We start from the raw sequence: 20,243 nt of genomic DNA, 5'->3' as shown, positions 1-20,243 counted from the left end.
CACTAAGGTAGCTAGGGAGGAGGTGGAATCCTTATGGGTAGAGATCCAAAGGGATGAAGCTAAGGGGAAAATAATACTGGGAGTATGCTATAGGCCCCATAACCTGAGGGAGGAAGGGGAGACAGATCTCCTATCACAATTTGGATTAGCAGCAAGGATGGGAAGTGTTATCTTAATGGGGGATTTTAACTATCCAGACAGACAGGGCGGAGGGAACCGCGCATTCATCTAAGGCTCGCCAGTTCCTAAATATCTTGCAGGACAATTTTATGGGTCAGACGGTAGACGCACCAACTAGAAATAAACGTTACTGGATCTACTGATTACCAACAATATAGACCTGATCACGGATGTGGAAATACAGGGAAATTTAGGTAATAGCGATCACAGGTCAAATGGCTTCAGTATAAATCACACAAATAGCAAACATAAGGGGAATAAAAATACACTGAATTTCAAAAGAGCCAACTTCCCTAAACTACGAGCCTTGCTAGAAGGCATAAATTGGCATAAAATCTCAGGAACAAAGAACACGGAGGAGAGATTGGTTTGCTTTAAGATATATTAAATAAGGGAATTAGCCAATGCATCCCATTGGGACATAAATTTAAAAGAGCAAACAAAAGTCCTGGATGGAAAGCAAAGCCTTCAAAAAAATACAAGGTTGAGGGATCATCATCAGCATTCAGACTTTATAAAGAATACAACAAGAAATGTAAGGGTGCAAAAAGGATGGCTAAGATAGAACATGAAAGACACATAGCGGAGGAGAGCAAAAAAAATCCCAAGAAATTCTTTAAGCATGTAAACAGTAAAAAAGGAAGACAGACCTTATTGGCCCCATAAAAAATGAGGAAGGACATCTGGTTATAAAGGATGGGGAGATGGCGAAGGTATTATATTTATCCTTCTCCTCAGTCTTCACAAGGGAATCCGGGGGCATCAGTAACCAAAACTGCAGTGTTTATCCTCATGACACATCACAAGAAGCATCTCCATGGTTAACAGAGGACAGAATTAAAATTAGACTTGGGAAACATAACATTAATAAATCACCGGGACCGTATGGCTTGCACCCGAGGGTACTTAGGTAACTCAGTCAAGTAATTGCCAGACCATTTTTCCTAATTTTTACTGACAATCTACTAACTGGAATGGTACCAGCTGATTGGAGAAAAGCCAATGTAGCACCAATATTTAAAAAGGGCCCAAAATAAATTCCTGGGAATTACAGACCAGTTAGCCTAACATCAATAGTATGTAAACTCTTGGAGGGGGTGATAAGGGACTATATACAAAATTTTAGTAATGAGAACGGTATCATTAGCAGTAATCAGCATGGATTTGTGAAGAATTGTTCTTGCCAAACCAATCTATTAACCTTCTATGAGGAGGTGAGTTGCCATCTAGATAAAGGAAGGCCCGTAGACGTGGTGTATCTGGATTTTGCTAAAGCATTTGACACAGTTCCCCATAAATGTTTACTGTACAAAATAAGGTCCGTTAGCATGGAACATAGGGTGAGTACATGGATTGAAAACTGGCTACAAGGGCGATTTCAGAGGGTGGTGATAAATGGGGAGTACTCGGAATGGTCAGGGGTGGGTAGTGGGGTCCCCCAGGGTTCTGTGCTGGGACCAATCCTATTTAGTTTGTTCATAAATGACCTGGAGGATGGGGTAAACAGTTCAATCTCTGTATTTGCAGACGATACTAAGCTAAGCAGGGCAATAACTTCTCCGTAGGATATGGAAACCTTGCAAAAAGATCTGAACAAATTAATGGGGTGGGCAACTACATGGTAAATGAGGTTCAATGTAGAAAAATGTAAAATAATGCATTGGGGTGGCAAAAATATGAATGCATTCTTTACACTGGGGAGAGAACCTCTGGAGGAATCTAGGATGGAAAAGGACCTGGGGGTCCTAGTAGATGATAGGCTCAGCAATGGCATGCAATGCCAAGCTTCTGCTAACAAAGCAAACAGAATATTGGCATGCATTAAAAAGGGTTTCAACTCCAGAGATAAAACGATAATTCTCCCGCTCTACAAGACTCAGGTCCTGCCGCACCTGGAGTATGCTGTCCAGTTCTGGGCACCAGTCCTCAGGAAGGATGTACTGGAAATGGAGCGAGTACAAAGAAGGGCAACAAAGCTAATAAAGGGTTTGGAGGATATTAGTTATGAGGAAAGGTTGAGAGAGGTCTGGAGAAGAGACGCTTGAGAGGGGATATGATTTCAATATACAAATACCATACTGGTGACCCCACAATAGGGATAAAACTTTTTCGCAGAAGGGAGTTTAACAAGACTCGTAGCCACTCATTAAAATTAGAAGAAAAAAGGTTTAACCTTAAACTACATAGAGGGTTCTTTACTGTAATGCCCCGTACACACGGTCGGATTTTCCGATGGAAAATGTGTGATAGGACCTTGTTGTCAGAAATTCCGACCGTGTGTAGGCTCCATCACACATTTTCCATCGGATTTTCCGACACACAAAGTTTGAGAGCAGGATATAAAATTTTACGACAACAAAATCCGTTGTCGGAAATTCCGATCGTGTGTACACAAATCCGACGGACAAAATGCCACACATGCTCAGAATAAATAAAGAGATGAAAGCTATTGGCCACTGCCCCGTTTATAGTCCCGACGTACGTGTTTTACGTCACCGCGTTCAGAACGATCGGATTTTCCGACAACTTTGTGTGACCGTGTGTATGCAAGACAAGTTTGAGCTAACATCCGTCGGAAAAAAATCCTAGGATTTTGTTGTCAGAATGTCCGAACAAAGTCCGACCGTGTGTACGGGGCATAAGAGTGGCAAGGATGTAGAATTCCTTTCCACAGGCGGTGGTCTCAGCGGGGGGGCATTAATAGTTTCAAGAAACTATTAGATAAGCACCTGAATGACCGCAACATACAAGGATATACAATGTAATACTGAGACATATAATCACACACATGGGTTAGACTTGATGGACTTGTGTCTTTTTCAACCTCACCATGTAACTATATATGTAACAAACAAAACATCCGTTTTTCGAACCTGAGCAGTCGCCTTCAAGTAGACTTTGACTGCTCTCACCACATCAAGAGAATGTAATGACTTCTCTTCCATAGAAACGGGTTCTGGAAAAAAACGAAGGTAGAGCAATATCCTGGTTTAAATGAAAACCTGACACTACCTTTGGTAGAAAGTTAGGATGAGGACGCAATATTACTCTATCTTTGTGAATAATTAAATATGGCTCTTTACAAGAAAGAGCAGCCAACTCTGATGCCTTCTTGCAGAAGATATGGCTACCAGAAAAATGAGTTTCCTTGTCAAAAGGACCAAGGGAATATGACGTATCGGTTCAAAAGGTTGTTTCTGAAATGCAGACAGAACTAAATTCAAGTCCCAAGGTTTCAGGGGTGACCTTACCGGTGGATTAAGCCGCGTTTCCCCCTGATTTTCTACCTTGAAACGTAGATATTTCTGGTGAGCAGAGAAAATCGGCACATGGAGGTATGCATCCTTGATGTCGATTGATGCCAGAAGTTCTCCTCCTTGTAGGTTGGAGACTACTGATCGGATTGACTCCATGCGAAAAGAGCGGATATTCAGGAACCGGTTTAGATCTTTGAGATCTAGAATGGGTCTGACATCTCCATTTGGTTTTGGCACCTTGAAAAGGTTTGAATAAAACCCCAATCCCTGTTCTTGCATGTGGACCACCGAGCTTACCTTTTGAGACAAAAGACGGTCCAATGCTTGAACGAGAGACTTCTTTTTCTCTGGAACCTTGGAAACGTTTGATCTAAGAAAACAAGGAGATGGGGCCTCTCTGAGCTCTATCTTGTACCCTAGAGCTATTGAGGAAGTCACCCATTTGTCCCGACACTCTTCTTGCCAGACCCTTGAGAACTGCAGAAGTCTCCCCCCCCACTCGAGCGAACGGGGGTGCCCCTTCATAAGGAGGCTTTAGTATTTTGTTTTGTAGGTTTCCTCCCCAGGACTTCTTTTGTCCCTGGGGTTGACCCTGAGGTTTACCTTTTGAACCTGACGGCAGGGGCCGTCGTGACTGCCTAGAGGCTGATGCCCCTGGCACTGGAAAAGGAGCTTGTTTAAACGAAATACGTTTACTCATTTTCCTAACTGGCAAAAGGGTACTTTTCCCACTAGAAATTTTTTGGATGTATTTAACCAAATCATCTCCAAACAGCCGTTCACCACGGAAAGGGAAACTAGCCAGGAGCTTTTTGCAAGGCGCTTCGGCTGACCACTTTTTCAACCATAGTATTCTATGCATATGTACCAGCCCAAGCGTAAGGCACAAGGCCTGAAGAACAGAATCTCTCATAGCGTCTATTGCAAAACATAAGGCACCTGGTAGCTCGGCTAAATCCTGGGCCTGCTGATAAGGGATAACCTTAAGCACCTGGTTGCCGCCACACACGCTTGACACCATCTGAACCAAATAAGTTTATCTTGGTCTCATCAGACCACAGGACATGGGTTCCAGTAATCCATGTCCTTAGTCTGTTTGTTTTCAGCAAACTGTTTACGGGCTTTCTTATGCATCATCTTTAGAAGAGGCTTCCTTCTGGGACGACAGCCATGCAAACCAATTTGATGCAGTGTGTGACGTATAGTCTGAGCACTGACAGGCTGACCCCCCACCCCTTCAACCTCTGCAGCAATGCAGGCAGTACTCATACGTCTACTTCCCAAAGACAACATCTGGATATGACGCTGGGCAAGTGCACTCAACTTCTTTGGTCGACCATGGCGAGCCTGTTCCGAGTGGAACCTGTCCTGTTAAACCGCTGTATGGTCTTGGCCACCGTGCTGCAGCTCAGTTCCTGCAGCTCAGTTTCAGGGTCTTGGCAATCTTCTTATAGCCTAGGCCATCTTTATGTAGAGCAACAATTCCTTTTTTCAGATTCTCAGAGTTCTTTGCCATGAGGTGCCATGCTGAACATCCAGTGACCAGTAAGAGAGTGAGAGCAATAACACCAAATTTATCACACCTGCTCCCCATTCACAACTGAGACCTTGTAACACTAACGAGTCACGTGACACCGGGGAGGGAAAATGGCTAATCGGGGCTAACTTGGACATTTTCACTTAGAGGTGTACTCACTTTTGTTGCCAGTGGTTTAGACATTAATGGCTGTGTGTTGAGTTATTTTGAGGGGACAGCAAATTTACACTGTTATACAAGCTGTACACTCACTACTTTACATTGTAGCAAAGTGTCATTTCTTCAGTGTTGTCACATAAAAAGATAGAATAAAATATTTACAAAAATGTGAGGGGTGTAGTCACTTTTGTGATATACTGTATATACAATTCTTTATTTTACAAAGTCTCAAAACCTGCATTCATTCTTGTGCTCCAATGGCAATATATTATATCATTATATAATGTTTATTTAACCCATGTGTATGTTGTACATCAGAGGTCTCCAAACTTTCTGAACAAAGGGCCAGTTTACTGTCTTGCAGACTTTGAGGAGGCCGGACTGTGACCATTGGGTGTATAAAATGCCCTTGCGACAATGAATGTAAAGAATGTCCCATCATTGGTATTAGTGAGAGGAATAGTGCCCCATTGTTAGCATCAGGGGAAGGAATAGTGCCCCATTGTTGGTGTCAGTGGAAGAACAGGGCCCTGCTGTTGGTGTCAGTGGGAGGAATAGGGTCCCATCATGAGTTTCAGTGGGAACAATAGTGCCGCTTTGTTGGGGAGAATGGTAGGAATAGTGCACGATAGTTGGTATCAGTTACATGAATTATGCCCTACTGTTGGTGTAGAAGGAATAGTGCCTTGTATCAGTAGGAGGAATAGCATCCCAGGGGCCTGATAAAGGCAAGCAAAGGGCCACAGTTTAGAGACCAGGGCTGTACATGAAGACAAACTGTTCAAAGTCTAGAATATCTATGCATAAAAACTATTTTGTGTCTTACCTATGTCATCCGGTGTTTGTAGGACTGAATGTTGCAGCTTTTCATGCAACTCTGCCTGTTCAGCTGTCAGAGCAGCTGGAGATGGTGTCTGGGAACGTGAGCCCTGGGCAGAGACCGCAGGAGAGGCATTTTCAGAGCCTGCATCAAAAATAATTCAAGAGATTGGCTAATGGTAATATATGAAGCAGGAGATTGTTTTGACTGTTTATTAAAGTAGCTGAAATGACTAAGCCACCGTTCACACTAGTGCCACTTGTCAGGTGAATTGACAGGTCCACATGACAAGTCACACCCTATTGTCAGCAATGGAAATGTTCAAATCGGTGCGGCGCCTTCTTTGCGTCGCCGCACCGTTTTTTTTTAATAGAAATTTTTTATTTTAGAAACATTTCATCATTTAGCATCAATCCAAACCATGAACACATTACATTCTTTTATATCTTGAAATACATATAAAAAACTATCACACAAATACATAAAAAAAGGGGGGGGGGGGGGGTAGAGAAAAGTGGAGTGGGATCCTTCATAGTACTTATTATTGTCAACAATACACCAATACATACTATAATAATTCACCCAAGACCCAACCATCAGATCCGGAATAAACCTAATAAATCATTATTTGATTCTTATTTACCAAATATAAAAAAAAAAGTGAAATATGCATTACCGTCATATTTATAAAAAAAAAAAAAAAAAAAAAAAAAAGGAAAAGAAAAACATGATCAGCAACATAGTGTGATGTAATTGTGCAACCATCGCTAAATGAAAAAAAAAAAAAAAAGGTGGGGCTCCTGTTCAGTTGGTTGGGGGAAAGTAATGAGGTGCAAAATGAAATACTTTATCAAACATGTACAACTTTTATCCCTATACCCTATCTTTACATTCAATTCTTACTAACCATTGTCAAGTGTAAAAAAAAAAAAAACACCAAACCCACCATTGCGTTTTAAAAAAAAAAAATACAAAAATATATTCAATATTATAGTGTAACACTCACAAAACCCCATATAAAAAATAAAAAGGCATTTTTATTATTATCCTAATCCACATTATTTTGTGTCTTATTTAGTGTTCTCCCCAACTTAGCGTATTTCTGCTAATTGTTCCCCTCCCGTATCCCTTTTATCCCCCTCCCAATTAGCTCTCGAACAAAAAAAAAATAGATAAAAACCCCTCCCCCCATGCCAGATGCATCCGAACCCTACCTAAACCAGGAAAACGCTACCAGAACAGAGTGTTTGTCTATGGTTCTTACGCCTGTTCACCAGATATCTCTGGAGAGAAATATAGCCATCCTGCACAGGTATCACTAAATTTGTCATATTGATCTCTGACCAGGTGTACCCATCTCTCAGCTTCCATTATTCTGTCCACCTCCCTTTTCCATTCTCCTATCGTGGGGCATTTTGTTTGTATCCAAAACCTAGGTATGAGTATTTTTGCCGTGTTCAACTTGTGGTGTAATACTTCTTTTATAAAATTTTATAAATAATGGAATCCCATGAAAAAGAAAATGTAGGGAAGAAAATTCCATAGGTCTTCACGTCAGTTTCTTTATCCAAGGGGCAATTTCCTCCCAAAACATTTTAATTTTGGGGCATGTCCACTATGAGTGGATTAAAGAGCCCCTCTGTTCACATCCCCTCCAGCACCGAGCATCCGCCGCTGAATACAACTGTGCCAGCCGCACCGGGGTATGGTACCATCTGGTCAGGAATTTATAAGACATTTCTTGTATTTGGGAGCGTCTAGACATATAATGTGTTGCACTAATCAGTCTCTGGATTTGTGCTGATGTAAAATTTTTACCCAATACTCTTTCCCATTCTCTAATAAAGTATGGGATTGACATCTGTTGAGCACCAAGAGCAAATTTATACATTCGGGACAGTAAATGTCTTGAATCTGGAATCTCCACACATCATGATTCAAATTTAGTAAAAGAGTTTAAGGATCTAACCTGTGGTTTTATTTTATTAAATAAATCCGTTATTTGTCGGTACTTCCAGGTGGCCATTGGTATCTCCCCCAAAGACGTTATCAGCTCCGCTAAGGCCAACAATGTGCCTCTTGGCGCGAACCTGGCACAAGCAGCCTTGCCGTCCCTTCCCAATAGATTTAAACTTCCCTCTTCTTCCCCTGGGGGGAACCAAGGGTACCCTCCCAATGGGGATAAGGGTGATACTAGGGGTGCATACCTCCCGGAGATATTCAATCTATCCCATACAGACAAAGTTGTCCTGGTCAATGGCGATACCCAATCTGACAGGCACCTAGAGGCCGCCGGGATCCAAGGGGTCCCGGCAAAGTCTCTACCTGCCAGTGTCTTCTCCAGGGGCACCCAGAATTTATTCAAGGAGTCATGACGTCAGTTCATGATTTGTACCAATGTCATAGCTTTGTAATAGAAAGCTACGTCCGGAAGTCCTATTCTCCCTTCCGGTTTATGTTGCTGTAGTATATCATGCGCTAACCTAGGATGTTTATCTCCTCTCACAAAAGTTGAGAAAGCCCTCCATATTTGTTTGAAAAAATCTGCAGAAGTGCCATTGGCACCGTATTTAGGATATAAATGATTTTAGGCAATATACTAATTTTAAGGGCATGCACTCTGCCAAACCACGCCGACAGATGGCCTCTCCATCTCTGCAAGTCTTTCACTATATCCCTCAACAAGGAGCCATAATTAAGATCATATAAACGCCTCAAGTCGGGGGTAAAATATGTCCCCAGATAAGGTATACAATTACAACGCCATATAAAGAAAAAGACTGTTGCAAAGAAGTCGCCATTCTCAATGGGACATGGATTGGCATCAGTATCAATTTCTCATAGTTTATTTTAAAATTAGATAGAAGACCAAATCTGCGTACTTTACTCAAAAATTCAGTTAGAGATTTATGTGGGTTAGACAGGTAGAGCAGCAGATCATCTGCATATGCTGAAATCTTATGCTTCATTGCTCCAACCTGAATCTCTACTATCCTCCTGTTTTTCCTGACCATACACAGTAATGGAGACAAAGGACACCCCTGCCTCATCCCATTCCGTATGTTAAAGTAATCTGAGAGTCTACCATTCACCTTGCCCTAGGGTCTGCATACAACGCCAGTATCCATCCCATCTTTTCTCCTAGACCCATTTCCCTCAGAACTTCAGTCAAGAAGATCCAATTCACTCTGTCAAATGCTTTTTCCATGTCCATTGATAATATCACACTTGGGGTCTGATCCGGTCCATTTTGCACCCAGTGTAATACATGCAGGGCTCGGATAGTATTGTCTCTGGCCTCTCGGACCCTCGTGAAACCTGTCTGGTCCGGATTAACAAACCTTACTATATGATCTTGCAATCAGAGGAATAGGATCTTTGCCAACATTTTAGTGTCTGAGTTAAGGAGGGAAATGGGTCTATAATTAGCACAGTGTTGAGGATCCTTCCTGGCTTTTGGGAGGACCGTCACATATGCCAGTAATGCTTCTGGGGGCAAAGGGTTACAGGCTGTAATTGAGTTAAAGTACTTACCAAAGGGGGGACGATAACATTGGCCAGAATTTTTTATAGTAGGTGTTTGTGAAGACATCAGGCCCTGGACTTTTGCCCCTTGACAGTGTTGCCCCCACAACTCCTCAATGGTAATCGGCCACTCCATTTTTTCCAGGGCCTCTAGAGGAAGACCAGAGGCCTTTAAAAATATTGCCTAATCCTACCCTCCTGTCCTTCGCCAGCACTCCCCACAGGCATCGAGCCTATATTAAACAGTGCTCCATAAAAGCGGTGAAATTCAACAGCTATTGATTGAGTATCCACTATCTGTTTATTATGACCCCTTAACGTATGGACATGGCGTGAATCTTGTTGCTTCTTTAACTGTCTTGCCATCAACCTACCCCCTGAATTCCTTGTTCATAAAAACGATAAGCAAAATACCTGTTTACTGCTGACTTTCTGGTCCAGACACTGAAAAAGATCACTCCGTAGTGTCTCCAGTTTCTGGGCATCTACAGGGTCTAGGTGAGCTTTATGTTTGACTTCAAGCTGGTGTATTTCTTCTAAAAGATCCATGATCTCCTTCTGGCTTTCTTTTCTAATACGGGATCTCTGTGAAATCAATTCCCCTCTAATAACCGCCTTACGGGCCTCCCACACTGCTTGATCCGACACCTCACCAGGCGTATTAATCTCACAATATAATGCCAGTATGCGGGATAGGGAATCCACGGTGAGCCTATTATCCAAAATGTACTCAGTCTCTATGTCTGCTCCCCCCTACCAGCTGGAACCAAAGTCAGTGTTATAGGAGCATGGTCAGATATTGTAATTGATTCAATATTAGAAGAACTCACATGATTCAAATAGAACCGATCCACCATTAGTAGATCAATCCGTGAATATGAATCATCGATTTTAGAATAATAACTATAATCCCTTTCCCTGTTATGCAGTACCTGCCAGCTGTCCACTAAATGAAGTAAGCGTTGTTTAATGTGTTTTAGAGCTCTAAAAGACAAAAAAAAGTTTTGCCCGCTGAGGTGTCCAGACCAGGATCTAAAGTAATATTAATCACTTCAGCCCCGGAAGATTTGGCTGCTCAATGACCAGAGCATTTTTGGTGATACGGCACTGCATCACTTTAACTGACGTTCTTTTTTTCCCACAAATAGAGCTTTCTTTTGGTGGTATTTGATCATCTCTGTGTTTTTTATTTTTTGCACTATAAACAAAAAAAGAGCTTCAAGTTTGAAAAAAAAAAAAAAAACACAATATTTTGTACTTTTTGCTATAATAAATATCCCCATTTTTTTTTAAAAAAAAAAGCTAATTTTTTTCCTCAGTTTAGGCCGATATGTATTCATCTACATATTTTTGGTAATAAAAATCGCAATAAGCGTATATTGATTGATTTGCACAAAAGTTATAGCGTTTAGTAAACAGGGGATAGATTTATGGCATTTTTATAATTTTTTTTTTTTTTTACTAGTAATGGCTGCGATCTTTATCGTGACTGCAACATTATGGCGGACATATCGGACACTTTTGGCACATTTTTGGGATGATTGACAATCATACAGCGATCAGTGCTATAAAAATGCACCGATTACTGTATAGATGTCACTGCCAGGGAAGGGGTTAAAACAAGGGGGCGATCAAGGGGTTAACTGTGTTCCCTGACTGTGTATTCTAACTGTGGAGGGAGGGGACTGAGTATAGGAGATGACAGATCGTGGTTCCTAACTATTAGGAACTCACAATCTGCACCTCCTCTCAGAGCAGAACAGAGATTTGTGTGTTTACACAAACACTTCCCTGTTCTGCCTCTCATGCCCACGATCGCTCGTGGCCAGCGGGCATTGCGACCGCCGGTCACAAGATTCGGCACCCCCACAGTGCAGCGGACACAAGTGCTCCTGCTTTCCCGCTTAAGGGATCCGACGTATAGCTACGACGGCTCGCGGGAACGTGCCGACCTGCCGCAGTATAATAACGTCAGCAAGTGGTTAAAATTGCCTCCCAATATCAAAAAGCCTTTCCTGAATTTACCCAGTATTTCCAAAGTTTTAGATATAAAATTTACAGTGCGATTATCAGATGCATAGGCGCAAAGGTGTAACACTGGCCCTGTATTTTACCCTTCACAAAAAGAAATCGGCCTTCAGGATCTGCACTTATTTCAATGGGTATCAGGGGGCATGAATTCTGAAAAGCAATTGTAACACCCCTAGCCCTTGGAATGGGGGATGGCGCATGAAACCACAGATTAAATGGGAAAAGCGGCATGCATGGGGTCGACCCTGCTGTGAAGTACGTCTCCTGTGGAAAAACTATTTCTGCCCCCAGGTGGCACAGTTCACACCAAAGACAACCCCTTTTACCAGGTGAGCAAAGCCCCCTTACATTATAAGAAATGATCTTTGCTCTATCAGCAATATCCCATTTTGTACGTACAGCTCATAAGACCTATTATCTCTCCTTCCATTAAATCGACATCTGTTCTCTCCACGAAAAGCCCTACTCTGTCCATAGTACTCCATATATGCATCTGGCAGGAAAAGGGGAGAGAAAAAAAAAAACACAATGACAAGACATCCCACATTTGTGACCTATCCGCTAATTGGGGGATAAGTCCAAGACGGGGGGAAATCCCCAATATCTTGCGGAATACCAAGTCTCTTAACTCGGGACCAACCTATTGGAGGGAAGAATGTTAAAAGGCATGAGCTGAAAACCTGTTAATCACCAGGCTTCCAAGAGTATTTTATGAAATAACTACCTATTACCCCTTTTCCAACCTTTAAATCAACACCTATCTATAAGGAAGAAAATTTCCTCTACAAAAATATGCTTATATGAGCAGATCCTTCTAAACTCCTTTTACTAACTTGGAACAATACATTCTCTTTGCTTAAATTTGAACCTTAAATATAAATCAGGCCGACAATAACTAAACTTGTCCTGATCTGACTATAACTTGATGCCATCGCTCCGAACGTTGTAAAGGGAACTGGAGACTAATCTCTAATCCAGAAAGTCGACTGATGGCAACTCCAATATATCTACAAATTGTTGCAGGTTATCTTTGGTTCAAAATATGGCTGTTTTACCATTCTGAATAGCTGTTAGGCAAAAAGGGAAACCCCAGCGATATTTAATATCAACCCACCGTAAGGCCTCCAGCAAGGGCCGGACTGATCTGCCTTGCATAAGTGTTCGGTGTGTCAAAACTGGAAACAGGGATAGCTGAGCTCCTCCGAAATCTACTGTAGGGCTATTGCGGGCTGCTTTCATGATGGATACCTTCACTGCATATAGATGCAGTTTGCATATAGCATCTCTTGGTTTATCGATATTTTGTGGGGCAAAGGATAATGCTCGGTGTATTCTATTTCAATCTTATCAGGTGTAGATTCCCCAAGAATTTGACAAAATAAACCGGTCACACTTACAAGAAAGTGGGGTCTGGTTTGCCTCCGGCATACCCCTTATACATATGTTCTGCCGACGGCCCCTATTTTCTTGATCATCAATTTGATCCATAAGAGAGTTTAATACTTTTTCATGATATTTTGTCATTCCTGGGTATCTGCCACCACTTGTTTAATATCATCTTGACTTGTCTCCCCTTCTTCCACTCTATGCCCCAGTGCTGCTATGTCCTCCCTAAGCCCTTCAACAGCTTGTTTACAGGATGCTTTAACAGCAGAAATAAGTAATTGGGTCTGCTTTAGTGGGAAGAGCTCTGAAATGCTCTCTAAGGTCCCAGTCCCTGTCCATCGCCTTTAGCTCTGGCTGGAGTATAGTTTGTCCATTAATACATTTGTAAGACAGAGGGTTATCATACTGCACCTGCATTGTGGATATTGATCCTGAAAGTCCAAGCTTAAATGTCCGTTGTCTATCCTTTTACCAATGTCGGTCACTGCTGGGCATTATAGTCCCACTGTTTTCTCCAGCCTTATCCCCTCCAAAAGCCGCTCCATACCCAAGCAGACTTCCCTCTGTCCCTCCGTAGCCACCATCCATCCGCCGGATCTCTCGGTCTGGCTCCAGAGGACTGCAGCCGCTCATTTTGGGTCTGCTCCTGGATACTGCAGGGCTGTGGTTTATCCTTGGACTGCCGCCTTGACCCTTGGTCATAGAGTCAGTGCTGGGCACTGTAGTCTCATGTACTCGGCCCGACCCTTGGGACCCTCGACTATGCTCTGGGGAGCCATATTGCGGCGCTGCGGCCCCTCTCCTCAGATGGGGAGAACCATGTCTCATTCCACCCTGAGCCACCGCCATATCCACTGCACATTCCGCTTCTCCACTCTGAGCCGTCATATAAGCCCGTAGCCCACCTGATTGGCTTCTGCTCCCGCCCGGAATCTGAGCAGCTGTACGGCGGCATGTGGACAAGCTTCCTGCAGGTGAATCGTGAGCCTCTCACCACCTGGTGTCCTGGAGCCTGGGGATCACAGCACACTCAGTCAGCGTGTCTACCTATGCCACGCCCCCAAATCAATCTTTTCGCCGCACCGATTTAAAAAAGAAATTCCAGCACTATTTTTGGAGATTTTAGGTACGACTTGCATAGACATCTGTACATGAAGTCACACAGATGTCAGCCAAGCCAAACCAGAAGTCACACTGACATGGGGCTTTAAAATCATGCAATTTCAAGTGAAGTCGAACGATTTCCAAATTGGATTCAGTGTGAATGGGGGAAATTAGGCTTCATGTACACGGGACGATTTTACAACCTCTCCTGAACGATTTAACTTGACAGTTCGTAACCGACGCTTAAAACGTCTGTTCTGCCACGTACATGCCGCGTTTGCGTTTAAAAAAAAATGTATATATATATATATATAATATAATTTTTATATATATAATTTTTTTTAACCACATGCTGTTGTCGACATCAATGCATAAGTCCAGTAGTGACGAACTCTGGTCCTCTCACGCAATTTTCTACGTCTTCTGAGCTACAGCAACTTTAGAAGCATTTCCTCACACATGCTCATGGATGGAATCCTTAGTGAAAACACAAAAAAATAAGACAGCAATCTACAAGCACACTGCTCTCTCTTTTCTTCCAGAATGGCTGAAATAGTTAATAATGTACTTGTTTTTCATGCATTGTGGGCATTTGGGAGGGTCTCCGGAGGTTATCTTAAAAAAAAGCTTCTAACCTCAAATGCTCACATAACTCACATAAATGCGGTAAGTAAAAGCTGTAAATGTGGTTTCCAGCGGTTCAGAAAAGGTTATCAACAGCCCAGTGTACATGAGCCCTTAACCGCTTCAGCCCCGGAAGATTTTACCCCCTTCCTGACCAGAGCACTTTTTGTGATTTGGCACTGCGTAACTTTAACTGACAATTACGCGGTCGTGCGACGTTGCACCAAAACAAAATTGAAGTCCTTTTTTCCCCACAAATAGAGCTTTCTTTTGGTGGTATTTGATCACCTCTGCGGTTTTTATTTTTTGCACTATAAACAAAAAAAGAGCAACAATTTTGAAAAAACGCATTATTTTTTACTTTTTGCTATAATAAATATCCCCCAAAAATATATAAAAAACATTTTTTTCCTCAGTTTAGGCCGATATGTATTCTTCTACATATATTTGGTAAAAAAAAAAAAATATCGCAATAAGCGTATATTGATTGGTTTGCGCAAAAGTAATAGCGTCTACAAAATAAGGGATAGATTTATAGCATTTTTATTATTAAATTTTTATTTATAAAAAAATCCGCGACATTATGGCAGACAATTTTGACACATTTTTGGGACCATTGGCATTAATACAGCGATCAGTGCGATTAAAAATGCATTGATTACTGCAAAAATGTCACTGGCAGTGAAGGGGTTAACACTAGGGGGCAGTGAAAGGGTTAAGTGTGTCCTAGTTTGTGTTCTAACTGAAGGGGGATGGGGACTGTGCAGGGAAGAAAACAGATAGTCTGTTCATACTCTGTATGAACAGACAATCTGTTCTCCCCTTAGAGAACTGGAAACTGAGTGTTTACACACACAGATCCTGATTCTCCGTGTCTCAGCGGTGATCGAGACCATCGGCACTCGCATCGGCTCGGGGGGCGCACGTCCCCTAGTGGCCACAGGGCTGGGCAAAGTGCCATTCTGCCCCAGTAAAACTGCGGTGGCTGGTCAAAGTGGTTGTAAACTCAGAAGGTTTTCTATCTTAATACATTCTATGCAATTAGATAAATAAAGGATTTTTATAACCGCTCACCTGTAAAATCCTTTTCTTTGAAGTACATCATGGGACACAGAGCCGTAGTAGTAACTATGTGGGTTATAGGCCACTTTCAGGTGATGGACACTGGCACGCCCTAAGACAGGAAGTCCACTCCCTATATAACCCCTCCCACTACTGGGAGTACCTCAGTTTTTGTAGCAAAGCAATACACTTGTATACCAGAAAGAAGGGAGGGACCTCTGTGTCCCGTGATGTACTTTAAAGAAAAGGATTTTACAGGTTAGCTATTATAAAAATTCTATTTTCTTATCTTACATCACGGGACACAGAGCCATAGTAGTTACTATGTGGGATGTTCCATAGCAATGCCAACTGAAGGGAGGCAAACACAACAAAAGTAGGGCACTAAGAGACCAGAGGACTTATACTGCTGCCTGCAGTACACTGCGCCCAAAGGCGATATTCTCATGACCTTTTACATCTGCCTGATAGAATCTGTTAAATGTATGGACTGAAGACCAAGTTGCTGCCTTACAGATTTGAGCCATGGAGGCTTGGTGATGCACTGCCCAGGAAGTACTAACAGCCCTGGTGGAGTGCGCTTTAATATGAAAAGGTGGAACTTTTCTCTTTAAATCATCAGCTTGAACAATTACCTGACAAAGCCAGTTAGAAATAGTAGATTTTGATGCTGCCTGTCCTCTCTTAGGACAAATTGGGTGAAATGTGCAGCGCTTATGTGATCATATAAACCATAACAAATAACATGAGTACAAAAAACGTGAATAATAAATGATGTGCTCAAAAATACTCCAAGCAGTCCTCTATTATGACATGTGATGTCTATAAACAGAGGAACTTGGACGTGTGATGTCCAAAAAAGAAAAAAGTCAGTGACAAGCTTCAATCATGTTTGATGATAATCCTCAACCACATGTGGATATAATATAGTGACAGTGTTTAACTTCAAATAAGTATGATGTAATAACAGTTGATAGTAGATCCACCACCAAAGACACCAGAAGCTGCATTCCAGAGGGACTGAACTCAAATAGGTGCTCTATCCAGATATGACCTCCAGATGGACCTCCGAACAGGTGTAAGGTAAGGATGGACTCAGTAGATATATAGGCTGTCAGCTCCACCATTAAAAGAAAGAGGCAGGCATATAGCGTAACTCCGTATGGAAATTTTAATACATGAAAAGCAAAGGAACTACACTCACGTGTTTAGCAGTAAAATCAAGCGCTTGTATAAAAGAAGACAGTGGTCTCAGCATATCCTACCAACGCGTTTCGACTTAGAAGTCATCATCTGGGGTGCTGGACCACTGTACTGGCTAAGTATTTATAGATACTGGTTACCCCCATAACAAGTGGCAGCTCCGTCTGATTGAAAGTGCAAATTTACTTCCTGGTTCCTCCAAAATGGCACCCGGGCTTGCATTCCAAGCCTCGTTTTCATATGTAGAGGATTACTTCCTGGTTCTGCCAAAATGGCGCCCGGACAAGAGTTCCAAGCCTCATTTTAAAACAGCACAATGTTCGGTGTATATAACCTACATGGCACGTTTGGCGTAAGGACAAAGTCACAAAGGTATAGCCCTTCTGGCAGCAAAATTGAAAAACAATACAATACAAACATTGTTCTAGCCTGAACATGGCCAGTGGTGTAGTGGCCAGTACTCCCACCCAGCAGCAAAAGGGTCGCAGGTTCGAATCCTGAGATTCCATGTGGGGGTAGAAAAAAAAAAAAAAAAAATTTATATATATATATATATATATATATATATATATATATATATATATATATATATATATAAAAATTACGTAATATATATAAAAAATATATAATACTAAGGTGTGACAAAATGATGGCACCCCTCAAAAAGGACACGTTATTGGTTGGATCAAGCTGATATTTGTGATAGGGACCAAACCAGTATATATTCAAATAAGAAATCCAAAATACATTCCAAAATATATGTTATCAGAAAAATTAATAAGAAATTAATAAAAATACTTATAAAAAAACCTCTCATAAAAGATATTGTAATAGGTACCAACTGGACCCTAAAGTACCAGAAATAGAGAAAAGGCATCATGCTTGGCTGATAAAAGCATTGAAGTCCCATTCTATGTTCAACCCAAAAGGGGAGTAGGTCTGCAATTGGTGGATCCAATAATTCTCCAAGCGAGAGACTCCCCTTGTCTTAGCTCCTCCCCTCCGAGGAGGTGTATATTTATCTATGACAAGAAATTGAGAACCAGTAGGGTCTCGTCCGTGATGCTCTCTATAATGTCGAGGCACATTATGTTTGACGTCACCACTTTTTATTTTAGCGATATGCTCGCTGACTCTAACAGAGAAAGCTTGAATTGTACGGCCCACATACTGCTTCCCGCAGGGGCAGGTAATCAGATAGAGGACATGTGTGGTAGCACAACTGTAGAATGTTTTAATGGGATATGTACAGTTTGTAGAGTTCGATATAAACTAGAGGCTTTTACGCCTACCACAGGAATCGTATTGACATACAGTGCATTTTTTGCAGGGAAAATAACCCACTAAGTTATGAAAAAAAGAAGGTCGTATGGGGGGATTTATGATATTAGGTGCAATTTTTCCCTGCACACCTCTAAAGATGACCTTAGGTTGTTCTGGGAGTATTTCCTTTAAAAGCCGGTCATTCCTAAGTATATCGCAATGTCGGTAAATGATATTTTTGATTTCTCTGTGTTGGAGTGAAAAAGTGGTGAGCTGAGGTTCATAGATTCATAGAAAAGGGGGTACGACCCAACATCGTTAACCTCAGAAATAAATAGAGTTGCTGCAATTGATAGAAATTCTTTGCTGACAACAAAACCTCCTCGTGAACAAGATAGCTCCTTTAAGTGCTCTATGCTCACCACTTTTTCAGTCCAAGAGGTTTTTTATAAGTATTTTTGAATGTAGTATTTTTAAATGTTTTTATGAGGGTATTTTTATTAATTTCTTATTATTTTTCTGATAACATATTTTAGAATGTATTTTGAATTTCTTATTTGAATATATACTGGTTTGGTCCCTATCACAAATATCAGCTCGATCCAACCAATAACGTCCTTTTTGAGGGGTGCCATCATTTGTCACACCTTAGTATCATATTTTTTATATATATTACATAATTTTTATATATTTTTGTTTTTCTACCCCCACATGTAATCTCGGGATTCGAACCGGTGACCCTTTTGCTGCTGGGTGGGACTACACCACTGGCCATGTTCAGGATGTTTGGATGTATTGTATACCTTGTGACTTAGTGTATTAATATACATGTCCTTATGACAAACGGCACCATGTTGTAGGTTATATACACCGGACATTGTGCCGTTTTAAGCCACATCTGCTCCTATATGTCCCCCAGAATAGCGGTGCCATGTTTTTGGCTGTTTCATCCAGTCACTGTTCCACATGATGTCATATCCTCTTTCACATGTAAAAATGAGGCTTGGAACTCTTGTCAGGGTGCCATTTTGGCAGAACCAGGAAGTAATCCTCCTCTACATATGAAAATGAGGCTTGGAATGCAAACCCGGGCGCCATTTTGGGGGAATCAGGAAGTAATCTCCATAATTTGCACTTTCAATCAGACGGAGCTGCCACTTGTTATGGGGGTAACCAGTATCTATAAATGCTCATCCAGTACAGTGGTCCAGCACCCCAGATGATGACTTCTAAGTCAAAATGCGTCGGTAGGATATGCTGAGACCACTGTCTTCTTTTATACAAGCGCTTGATTTTACTGCTAAACACGTGAGTGTATTTCCTTTGCTTTTCATGTATTAAAATTTCCATATGGAGTTACGCTATATGTCTTCCTCTTTCTTTTAATGGTGGGGCTGATTGCCTATATCTACTGAGTCCATCCATACCTTACACCTGTTCGGAGGTCCATCTGGAGGTCATATCTGGATAGAGCATCTGATCCCCTTGGTATATTATACCACAAAGCTCGATTGACTCACTAGGTGTACACCTATTTGAGTTCAATCCCTCTGGTAAGCAGCTTCTGGTGTCTTTGGTGGTGGATCTACTATCAACTGTTATTACATCATACATATTTGAAATTAAAGACTGTCACTATATTATATCCACATGTGGTTGAGGATTATCATCACACATGATTGAAGCTTGTCACTGACTTTTTTCTTTTTTGGACATCACACATCCAAGTTCCTCTGTTTATAGACATCACATGTCATAATAGAGGACTGCTTGGAGTATTTTTGAGCACATCATTTATTATTCACGTTTTTTATACTCATATTATTTGTTTTGGTTTATATGATCACATAAGCGCTGCACATTTCACTCAATTTTTAATTTTTGCAACTTTATCCATTGCTGTGCTGGCTGCTTTAGTTTTTTTGCTTTTTTTTAATTTCTTTTATAGACAGCGTGGTATATATTTGTTTATAATTTACACTGTCCTCTCTTAGGACCTTCAGGAAACACAAAAAAAACATCAGTTTTTCGAATCTTTTTCACCTTCAAGTAGGCCTTGAGTGTTCTCACCACATCAAGAGAATGTAGTGAC

General features: G+C 41.5%; 1 protein-coding gene across 1 annotated transcript in view; it reads right to left on the bottom strand.

Moving 5' to 3' along the window:
• Nucleotides 1-20,243, bottom strand: part of RALGAPA1 (Ral GTPase activating protein catalytic subunit alpha 1) — a 474,136-nt gene that overhangs the window by 285,374 nt on the left and 168,519 nt on the right. Inside the window, 1 exon segment of the mRNA XM_073610203.1 lies at nucleotides 5,960-6,097. Coding sequence (XP_073466304.1) covers nucleotides 5,960-6,097 — 138 coding nt within the window.

Source organism: Aquarana catesbeiana, linkage group LG13 (genome assembly GCF_042186555.1).
Source record: "Aquarana catesbeiana isolate 2022-GZ linkage group LG13, ASM4218655v1, whole genome shotgun sequence".
Lineage (NCBI taxonomy): Eukaryota > Metazoa > Chordata > Amphibia > Anura > Ranidae > Aquarana > Aquarana catesbeiana.
Note: the sequence above shows the minus strand (reverse complement) of the source record. Positions and strands in the feature narration are given on the sequence as shown.